The following is an 11,362-nucleotide window of genomic DNA, read 5'->3' on the forward strand; positions in this document are numbered from 1 at the left end:
AGTTTTCTTAAGATGATTGCAAATTGCATGGTCGCACCTCCACAGTTTTTTGCATGTGATAACTGGCAGGTCAATAACCGAGATGATGTGTGACATGCCAAATTCGCATCGAAGTCCATGTCTAATCAAATTAAGCGCCGAGTGAAAACATTTCTCACAGTTTCATCAATAAAAGGTATCTTCGGCCCTGGAAATTACTCCCCAACCCACCAGGTTCAAATCCTGGTACTCGCATTATTCCTAGATTTATTTCAGAATTTCCGGCGATGCGTTTTTAGTGGGAGGAGACGTTCCCGTCGACGACGAGGTGCCTACGATGACTTCGTAAATCACAAGATGATATGCCGGTTCAGTCTCTCGGAGGTGCTCATAGGGGTAGAGTGTGCGTGTATGCGTTCATAAGGATGAGTGTATGCGCGTGTATATGAGCGCATGTGTCTGTATATGAGCAGTTGCCTCACAGAATTCTTCTGTGTAAGGCTACAGTACCATATAAATCTTGCAGTACTTCTTGTTTTCCGGAACTTTTTTCGTGCCGAAAATAAATTTATTGTATTACTTGCAATAAAAAGAAATGTGTGCATATGATCTTTGTTGGCAATGGTAGGTAGCAACATTTAGAGCGAAAAGTTAGGATACAAACTCCAGTATTTTGGCGGTCCAATTCTATTGGGCCCGTTTTGTTGTTGTTGAGTGCCAGTTTTTCCTTCGTCGTCGATGCAAGTTTAAACTGGAAATCACAAACTGAATCTCCTACAAGACTAGCGGACAAGCTTCGCCGGCAAGTTTCCATGTCTTTCCACAACTTCACCGATTGTTGCCAGAAATTCCTTTTTGTCTGACGAAACCACATGAGCGTAGCAACGATTGACAACCACCCATGTCTACATTTGTAACCATGTTATGTCTAACACTCGCGGCGTCATCATCTTCCACTGCACCAAATTAAGCCACCACTTTCCACCCTTCCCATTTCCGTTTTTTCCAAACCCTCGCCAACAAAGAAAGATGGATCCCTCCCATGATACAGTTCACGACCCCGGCAGTGCAGCATATCATAAGCACCACTAGCGCGCGAAGACGGGGAAGCGACAACGCCGTTCTGGACCCGAGCGGTAGACCCATCCTCAACCATGGACGGTTAAAGAGGACAACTGAAACGTAAGTTGAATTCAAGTTTGACTATATTATTTGAAAACATAATGTTTGAATTGTAATATTTAAATTTGAACAAATGTTGCATTTGAATATTTTCACTAAGAGAATTATGCTCACTTATTGGTATTTCGGAGTGTTGCAGGCTTTATAAGAAAAGAAACACATGGACAAACAGGGGCAGACATTTGATGGATAGGATTGGATGAACGATTCATGTATCTGTGTCTCTGGAAGCATCCACGGACTGATGGTGAGTTCATTTGAGAGACCGCGTTGGAGGGAGTTGGATCCCGTGACGTACGACCCCATGATGTTGGGTCACTGACGTGTGGGTCCGGGTCCATACGTCAGTGTGTGGGCAGTACTGTCAGAGGATCCGCGTCCGCGTTGGAGATGCCCCAACTGACAAGTTAATAACTGAGATGTTGTGTGACATGCCAAGGTTGTGTAATTTGAATGCCGCGTGAACAAAAGACAACTAGTTTCACCAATGAAACAGCCATGGCAAGATATGAACTTTGGATGTTTTGAGAGGCTTTCACTTGAGGCCTGCCCATCTCTGCTATTTTCCTATTCTTCTTCTTTCCTGGGCCTTCTCCTCTTTTGATCCAGGTTGAGTGTTTTTTTGTGCTTTGCCTAATCTCATGTGGTTCGGCTGCATTGGTCTGTACTGTATTCTAGGGCTTTTTGTCACCTTTCCCTCCTCTTTTATGAATTGTCATTGCTCCTGCCGTTGCCCGTCAGAAAAATAAATGTATCACCAGCCTAGCCTAGGACATTGTTTGAGATTTTGAGAGTGGCAGTTGCCTAGTTGCATCACAGGATTCTTGTGCGATATGGCTACCGTCCCACAAAATTATGCATAACGACTTGTTATGGAAATTTCCACTCTCTCCAATCCATATTAATTGGCGTCGCTTCTCATTATTATTTTGCAATATAAAGAAATGTGTGCATAGAATCTTTGTAAGGTAGTGCCATTTAGAGCGAAAGGTTGCGGTACAAGCTTGAGTGAAGGGAGGGATTTTTTTTTCTCATCACGAATAAAATCTAAGGTTTTTAATAACCGAAAATCACTTAAAAACAATCTCCTGCACAGTTCTAGCAGATAAGCTTCGCCGACAAGTTTCCATCTCTTTCCACAACTTCACAGACTCTTGCCAAAAAAATCATCTCTCTCCCCCTCTCTCTGACCTGACGAAGCCGGACGAGCGCGGCAGCGATCGACAACTCGCTCCTGTGTACAGCTCGCCGCGTCATCATCTTCCACTTCCACTGCTCCAAATTAAGCTAGACCACTCTCCACCTTGGCCATTTCCATTTTCCCCAAACCCTCCCAAACAAGATAAGAAAAGAAGATGGATCCGTCCCGCGGTACAGTCCAGGACGCCGGCAGTGCAGCATATGATACAACACGCATCGCCAGCGCGCGGGGACGGGGAAGCGACAAGGCCGTTCGTGACCCGAGCGGCAGACGTGGTACAACTAGCCCATGTAGCGCTACGCGCTGTCCTGGTAATGGGGATGATGGATCGGCAAGCGACAACGCCGGCCGGTCACCGCACACGACCCCTGTCTGTCCATCTGTCGGTGTGGCGCCGAGTAGCTAGCTTCGCTACTGCTAGCCGGCCCCTTTCCTATCCTTCTTTTCTTTACTAGTTCTGCGTGGCCAATGCCAAGAGCACATGGCTGGGGACGTACGGCGAGGGGGAATACTAAAAGCTCCTGCAGTGTAAGTAAAAAGAAGGGAGATGTAATTTTCAGCCAGGGGAAAAAGAGAGTGAGAGCAAGGAAGGAAGGGAGGAAGATGGTTGCATTACTTCCGCGGCCCACCCATCAATCATCCACGCCGTGTGTACCACCGAACCATCACGCCGCCGCCATTAACTACTGCTCAGCGGGAGTAAATTCTTTCCTCCTCCCGTCGACCCGATCCGATCCAGTTCAATTTCGTTTTCATCGCGATCGCACCAGAGGTCGCCGCCATTGTTGCCGTTGCTTGCAAGCAGCAGCAAACCGCGCGATTGGAGCAAGAGAGGAAGGTCCACGAGAGAGAACACAGCCACGACCACACCCACCCCATTGCCTGCCTGCCGCGAGCGCGCAAAGCCTTTTTAATCGCGGTGGGAGGAGGAGGGGCACGGCACCACCACCACCGCATCCACAAGAAACAAACAAAGCGAGAAAGCGAGGTGCATTTCGTTTGTGCGCGCCCGGCCCTGGGGCGTATATTAAACCACCAGTAGAGTTTGTGTGTGTGCTCTGCTCCGTTAAATCCCATTTCGCCCGGGAAGCCAAGCCACACACCGAGGCACCGAGCTCCCCTCTCTTTTTTCTTTCTTTTCTCTCGCCGCCCCCCACCGAGCAACTCCACCTCCTCCTGCTCGCCGCCCGCACTCCACTACCACCGCGCTAGCTCGGCCAGTACACCGAACGCCATTAACCCATCCAACAAACAAGGTGCAGTTATCGTTGCGTTTCTTCTCGGGAGAGCGGCAGGCAATGGCGGCCGTCGGCAGGCTGCCGGGCGCGGCGGCGGCCCTGCTGCTCGCGCTGCTCTGCCTGGCGGGGACGTCGGCGGCGACCAACGTGACGTACGACCACCGCGCGCTGGTCATCGACGGCGTGCGCCGCGTGCTCGTCTCCGGCTCCATCCACTACCCGCGGAGCACCCCCGACGTACGTCCCGCTCCCCGGCTCTGCTTTGCTTGCTTGCTTTCTTTCTTTCTCGTCTGTGTGTCCTCCCTACTCTCTCCTCTGAGCTGAACGCTGGCCGTGGTTGATTGCAGATGTGGCCGGGGCTGATGCAGAAGGCCAAGGACGGCGGGCTGGACATGGTGGAGACGTACGTCTTCTGGGACGCCCACGAGCCCGTCCGGGGACAGGCACGTTCTCCACTCCATACCGGCCAGGCCAAGGCCATCAACCTCTCTTGCTGCCATGCTATTTTCTCTAGTGTCATACTAGTTTCGTTTCTCCTTTCTCTCAAATCATCTCTTCCAGCTGGTGGTCATGTGTGAAAGGGCGCTGCTTGCTTCCCCTGCACCCTATGCTTTATTCTTCCCACTCACTCCCAAGCTCTTTACCTCTCGATCGTACACTATATCTATCATGAGCTTCGAACTAGTGACATTTTGCCTAAAAATATAGTATTTCTCTTCGAAGTTCACATTGTGTTGGTAGTAGTATCTGTTACTATTGCAAAATTCTGACGGTTACGAGCTTGCAACGTGACAGTACGACTTCGAGGGCAGGAATGACCTGGTGAGGTTCGTCAAGGCCGCCGCCGACGCCGGGCTCTACGTGCACCTCCGGATCGGCCCCTACGTCTGCGCCGAGTGGAACTACGGGTCTGACACCCCTCAAACTCTGCAGCATTTCCCCCTGTATGAGAAGCTCTCGTAGTCCGGTCGAGCCTAACCGTGTGCCGTTGCTCGTGTGGCTGCACTGCAGAGGCTTCCCGCTATGGCTGCACTTCATCCCGGGGATCAAGTTCCGCACCGACAACGAGCCTTTCAAGGTACGCGAGAGCATTGCCCAATGCAGCTTGATCGATCGATCGGTCAATGATTGAAATGATGATCCAGTCAGTGAGTGGTGTGGTGTGGGTGCAGACGGAGATGCAGCGGTTCACGGAGAAGGTGGTGGCGACGATGAAGGGCGCGGGGCTGTACGCGTCGCAGGGCGGGCCCATCATCCTGTCGCAGATCGAGAACGAGTACGGCAACATCGACGCGTCCTACGGCGCGCCCGGCAAGTCGTACATCCGCTGGGCCGCCGGGATGGCCGTCGCGCTCGACACCGGCGTGCCCTGGGTCATGTGCCAGCAGGCCGACGCGCCGGCGCCCCTGGTAAGCTCATCTCATCGTCCCTGCCCTGCCTGGGTCATTGTCAGCTAGCGACGGCGACGTGACTGAACTGGAGAGAGAAACAAAATGCAGATCAACACGTGCAACGGGTTCTACTGCGACCAGTTCACGCCGAGCCTGCCCAGCAGTCCCAAGCTGTGGACCGAGAACTGGAGCGGCTGGTTCCTCTCCTTCGGCGGCGCCGTGCCCTACCGCCCCACCGAGGACCTCGCCTTCGCCGTCGCCCGCTTCTACCAGCGCGGCGGCACCCTGCAGAACTACTACATGGTACGTGCTACGCTGCCAGCTGATGCGCCCAGCCAAAATCCTCTCCTCTGCTCCTGTGGCTAACTCCGGCCGGGTCTTTGTTTACTGTACTGTGTCGGCAGTACCACGGCGGGACCAACTTCGGCCGCAGCTCGGGAGGGCCCTTCATCTCCACGAGCTACGACTACGACGCCCCCATCGACGAGTACGGTGAGTGCCTGTTGAGCTGCCCATGTCTCGTTTTTCTTTCAGTTCCTCAACTGGGGGGCTGCTTCAGTTGTGACGGTCGCACCTATTGGCTACTGAATTGCTTCAGTCTAGCTCGTTCAGTGGTCGGATGTACCGTGGAGCAGACGTGATACTGATGAAAACAGGGACTGCATGATGAATTCTTGAAGTAGAAAGGATACTTGCCTCGCCTACTGAAACTGCGCACGTCCACCCACAAGCACGCGCACTAGCTCTGCACGCCGGTGTTGCACTTGCAGTTGCAGAAGTTCAGTTCATTTCCAATGCAGCGCAGGCACGCGCTTTCGTACTGAAAAACAGTACTGATCATATGACCAAACTTGAGGATGATTAGCGTTCTCATGTTTACATGGATAAGGATACATATGTTTTTTTTTTATTTAAAAAAAATAGCTTTTCCTAACAACGCATTTGCCGTTTTTTGCAATGTGTGATCCAGGGCTAGTGAGGCAGCCAAAGTGGGGCCACTTGAGGGATGTCCACAAGGCGATAAAGATGTGCGAGCCTGCACTCATAGCAACCGATCCATCATACATGTCCCTTGGTCAAAATGCTGAGGTACGCGATCCGCTTTTCACAAAAGCAACTTTTGTCTAACGAAAAAAGAGACAAATCAAACTGACTTTCGTTTAAGAAAGACAGATCAATCAGCGTCGCACAGCAAATCTTGTTCAGGAATAATATGTAGTATGTACCTTTATGGTCTGCTCTATTATGCTTGATGATGATGATGATATCTGCGCTTTCTTCTGGCTTCAGGCGCACGTATACAAGACCGGTTCACTGTGCGCCGCATTCCTCGCCAATATAGACAATCAGTCTGACAAGACTGTCACCTTCAACGGCAAGGCGTATAAACTCCCTGCGTGGTCCGTCAGCATCCTTCCTGACTGCACGAATGTGGTGCTGAACACTGCCCAGGTATGTGCATTGCCCTGTTTAAGACAAAGAAGCCGTGTTTCTGGAACCAGTCTTGACCTTGGATCTGATCACGATCACTACTCTTCGCAGATCAACTCTCAGGTAGCATCTACACAGATGAGAAACCTGGGGTTCAGCACTCAGGCGTCAGACGGCTCGTCCGTCGAAGCAGAACTCGCTTCTTCTACCTGGAGCTACGCCGTAGAGCCTGTCGGTATCACAAAGGAGAACGCCATGACAAAGCCTGGGCTGATGGAGCAGATAAACACCACCGCAGACGCCAGCGATTTCCTGTGGTACTCAACAAGGTACAGGATTGCACTCTTAGCTGTACTTGTGCACATGGTAATCGACAAGCTGGCAGTGGCAGGTTTTTACTGACTGGTTTCTACTTTGTGCAGCATCGTCGTGGCGGCTGGTGAACCGTATCTGAATGGTAGTCAGTCCAATCTGCTGGTCAACTCACTTGGGCATGTTCTTCAGGTCTTCATCAATGGCAAGTTTGCAGGTAATGTGTGAGAAGAAAATGCAAACTCATTCAGATGACATTTGGATTGTCATGTTAATTACCAACATTCATATTTCATCTGTAAGGTGCATTTGTGTACTGGAATGTATAAGTATTGAAATCTTACCAGGTAGCGGTAAGGGTAATGCTAGTAGCTCCCTGATCTCATTGACAACACCAGTTACACTTGTACCTGGAAAGAATAAAATAGATCTTCTGAGTGCAACAGTTGGTCTGACGGTGAGTCAGTATCCACTCTACTCCATTTTGCTGTCCATCTGATACGTTGGCATTTTAAAACAGGTATTCAAAAATGTAAAACCACATCTAATACCAAGTTACTAACATTGTACTGTGGCTTCAGAACTATGGTGCATTCTTTGACCTAGTTGGTGCTGGAATTACCGGTCCAGTAAAGCTGACTGGGCCGAAGGGTGCGCTCGATCTATCTTCTGCAGATTGGACATACCAGGTGTGTACAACCAGTAATCTGGGTTGAGCAATTATCAGCAAATGTTGTTTTCGAATCCATTAACTAGTATGGGTAAACCATGGCGTATAGTAACAGCATTGTTGGTTTTTTCCTTGTCAAAATATTTGGTCACTCCAGATCGGACTCAGAGGAGAAGACTTGCACCTGTATAATCCCTCAGAGGCCTCTCCAGAATGGGTATCAGATAACTCTTACCCAACCAATAACCCTTTGACCTGGTACAAGGTCAGTATGATCCTCCAACCATGAAACTATGGTAGCATTTGAATAAGTGTAGTGCTGTAGTGCCATTACGATTTATTTATTTTTATCTTGGGAATCAATGCTCTAACTGCAATGCTCAAAATGCAGAGCAAATTTACAACTCCTGCAGGTGATGATCCTGTTGCCATAGACTTCACAGGAATGGGGAAAGGTGAGGCGTGGGTGAACGGGCAGAGCATTGGTCGCTACTGGCCGACAAATATCGCTCCACAAAGTGGCTGTGTTAATTCATGCAACTACAGAGGACCTTACGGCGCAAGCAAATGCCTGAAGAAATGTGGGCAGCCATCGCAGACTTTGTAAGAATCCTCTCCATGAAAATTCATACCATCTTTTGCTACCTACAGGCAGAGCACATTCTAATGTTTTATATGTTGTCATAGGCTCATACTAAAATGGTTTAACTACCCTTTCAATTAAATGTATTATTTGGGTGTTCCATGGCATTTAGCTTTTACTGAGACCAAAGTAATGCTATATTGGTCACTCGTTGGTACTTACAAATGAAGGCCAGATGGTTTCAGCATTGAATCAATATAGTCTTTCCTTTTCGTACAAAAAACATATGAACTGCTACAATGGAATGACAAATTCAATTTCTTACCTTGTTAAACAGGTATCATGTGCCCCGTTCGTTTCTCCAACCAGGCAGCAATGATATAGTCCTTTTCGAGCAGTTTGGTGGTGACCCAAGCAAGATATCCTTCACGACGAAACAGACAGAAAGTGTATGCGCACACGTGTCTGAGGATCATCCCGACCAAATCGATAGCTGGATCTCTCCCCAGCAGAAATTACAGAGGTCTGGGCCAGCACTTCGTCTGGAATGCCCCAAAGAAGGTCAGGTCATCAGCAGCATCAAGTTTGCAAGCTTCGGGACACCGAGTGGCACCTGTGGGAGCTACAGCCATGGCGAATGCAGCAGCTCTCAGGCTCTGGCAGTCGCTCAGGAGGTAACTCCAATCTGTTCCACTTCCACACTTGCTATGTCTTTCTGTACTGTTTATCTTCATGATACTGACAATGCTGCGGGTAACTCTCCAGGCATGCGTCGGGGTGAGCAGTTGCAGTGTGCCGGTGTCAGCAAAGAACTTCGGAGATCCATGCAGAGGAGTCACAAAAAGCCTTGTGGTCGAAGCTGCATGCTCATGAGTCATGGCATGTTTGATAAATGTTATTAGTAGGAAGTAAAAGCAGATTGAGGGGGTGAAACCAGATTCCTCCTCTTTGTAGACAAACAGGCAAGAAACAATAATGGTTCAGAAATGCTAGTCGGATGGAATAAAATATTCCAAAATCTATTAGAGCCATGCAAGCTAGTAAATTGTCTACTTAGAATGAGTTGTACTACTTGTTAGTAGAACAATTCTATACATTCCTACAATGTATTCTTTCGCAAAGAGAGATAAGTCAAACCAAAAAGCACGCATTGTCTGTTGAATGTAAAATCTCTCAAGATGAAATGTTAACATCTACACCTGAAACACTGGATACTACTCCCTCCGTCCCATAATATAAGAGCGTTTTTATATTATAGGACGGAGGGAGTACTAGCTAATCTGTGTCGAAAAACTTATGATACTCTGATTCTGTCCAGTTTGTAATATCCCAAATTTTCAATTTGACATGTTATACATTAGATCATCATTGCATATCATATTTTATTTTGCCTTTGGTTTGATCCTAAAAATTTCTACGCAACTTAAGGACCCATGGAGAGAGTTGGAAATTCTTTATTTTCATATTTGAGTTTTCTCAAATTTTGAGAATAGGATCATTTGATTTAAATTATTTTATCATCAATTATTTCTATTACAAAAATATGAGAGAGGGAATAAAATGACTTTCCCAAAATAAAGAAATATTGAGGATTTAATAATAAAATCAAATAATATTTTATTTCGGAGTTTTTGTTATTTTATTTGAATTTAGGAAAAATGTGGGTTTTTCAAAATTGCATTTAGGCCCCAAATAAATGTTCACCCTGTGCGGCTTAATTTTAGAAGCCCGGGAAAATTTATTTCGGGATTTTTGGAGTCCGTTTAGTATTTCTTTTTATTTTTCTTCTGCGCGTAATTATTAAAAAAATCGCACTGATCTACGGGCCGTGTCCGACTAGAACTCCGGCCCGACTAGCCTTTATAAGCCGGCCCACCCCGGGCCGAAACCCTAGCCCCAGCCCCGCCGAGCCGCCGCCGCCGCCCGCTCGTGCCGTCGCCACGCTGCCGCCGCTACCGCCGCCGCCGCCCGCCGCGCCGTCGTCGGAGCCGGACGCCGCCGCCGCCGACCCGCCGCCCGAGGTTCGCCTCGCCTCGAAATCCGCGCCGCTGTTTTTTTTCGAAAAACCGTCGGTTTTTCGTCGGTTTTTTTAGTTTCGGTTTTTTTAAATAGATCGGTTTTGCGGTTTATTTAATTAGCGAGCGTTCGTCCGTTCGTCCGTTCTAGCGAACGTTCGTCGTTTTTCTTTTTCTCGGATTAAATTCGCGATTTTTCTGATCGCGATTTCTGATCCGATTTTCGTTTTAGTATAACTTTTCGCTCGTTTATCAGAATCAGGCGATTCAAGCGCCTGGAGTTTTGTCTCGAAACCCTCTGTCCGTTTAACCAACTTAAACAAGTTTTTGCTACTGTAAAAATTGCCTTAGATCCAGATTAGTAGAACAAAGTTGTTTTCTTTTACCGTTTGACTTTCGTTGCTTCGCTTGATTTGATTCTTTTTGTAAACCGGAGTTCTTAAGTTGAACTTTCTGGTTAGATCTCTTATTTGACTTTTACCTGTGCATTAGATGAGTACTTATTGTATGCTTGTTTGTTTGTCTGCGATAGAATACCCGGAGTGCGCCGCCTGTTACTTCGAATCTCTAGGTTTCGCGGATGATCAGCAAGGCAAGTAACACTTTGATTATACCTTTTCTACTACCCAGTTTTATTGCATTAGATCAATCCTCACACATTGCATGATTAGGATCTAATTAAATTGTAGGATGGGAAGTAGTTGAGGTAGTACCTATTGCCTGTTTTATTATCAAACCTTTGGGAGTTACTTCTACGTTTGCCATTATGCTATGTTATGCTAGTAGACGTGGATTGGGTGAGTGATATTCATGACAGATGTGAGTTTGTTAATTAATGGTTTATCTAAGATGACAAATTAAACACACATCTGGGTGGATTGAGGTACCTGGGTATTCCAGGATTGCCTGTTTTTTTGGACCACCACCCAGGCTCAAAGGGATCATGAGATTATTCATACTAGAAACTTCCGTGTCCAGCCACAAGCCATTATGGGCTCTGGCATAGTTGATTAAGTCGTGCGAACTCTTACAGGGTAGACTAGCAGATGTAGGGGAAAGTAGGTGTAACGGTCTATCCATCGTAAGGTACTAGCGCTTCTGAAAGACTATGTCTCGGTCATCCGTCTTCTCAAACACCATGTAGTGCGAGAAACCAAACGGAGGCGATCGAGTCTTGTGGGGAGAAGTGTGCAAACCTCTGCAAAGTGTAATAAACTAATCATGATTAGCCGTGTCCCCGGTTATGGACATCTTGAGTATCTAGTATCTGGATTATCATGTGAATCTCAACATGTTACTCTAAATTAATTTTATTGGATTTTGTAATGATGATGCTTAATTGGGATTGAGAATGCTGTCA

General features: G+C 47.6%; 1 protein-coding gene across 1 annotated transcript; it reads left to right on the top strand.

Moving 5' to 3' along the window:
* The first annotated feature begins 3,146 nt into the window (after positions 1-3,146).
* LOC125551294 (beta-galactosidase 6) lies at positions 3,147-9,183 on the top strand. The gene is made up of 17 exons (XM_048714476.1): positions 3,147-3,837; positions 3,948-4,043; positions 4,396-4,508; positions 4,612-4,678; positions 4,773-5,009; positions 5,100-5,294; positions 5,396-5,483; positions 5,962-6,080; positions 6,282-6,443; positions 6,534-6,751; positions 6,845-6,951; positions 7,082-7,191; positions 7,316-7,423; positions 7,562-7,669; positions 7,796-8,007; positions 8,325-8,661; positions 8,753-9,183. Exons 1-17 carry the CDS (start codon positions 3,661-3,663, stop codon positions 8,858-8,860), a joined length of 2,562 nt encoding a protein of 853 aa, XP_048570433.1. The 5' UTR covers positions 3,147-3,660; the 3' UTR covers positions 8,861-9,183.
* The last annotated feature ends 2,179 nt before the right edge of the window (positions 9,184-11,362 follow it).

This window comes from Triticum urartu, chromosome 4, assembly GCF_003073215.2.
Source record: "Triticum urartu cultivar G1812 chromosome 4, Tu2.1, whole genome shotgun sequence".
Classification (NCBI taxonomy): Eukaryota; Viridiplantae; Streptophyta; class Magnoliopsida; order Poales; family Poaceae; genus Triticum; species Triticum urartu.

What these genes read in the sequence shown, in the direction of transcription:
- LOC125551294 (XM_048714476.1), top strand. Translation starts at nt 3,661, where the DNA reads ATGGCGGCCGTCGGCAGGCTGCCGGGCGCGGCGGCGGCCCTGCTGCTC. An exon ending in CCGACAACGAGCCTTTCAAG is followed by an intron (nt 4,679 to 4,772) that starts GTACGCGAGAGC and finishes GTGTGGGTGCAG; the next exon opens with ACGGAGATGCAGCGGTTCAC. An exon ending in CCCTGCAGAACTACTACATG is followed by an intron (nt 5,295 to 5,395) that starts GTACGTGCTACG and finishes CTGTGTCGGCAG; the next exon opens with TACCACGGCGGGACCAACTT.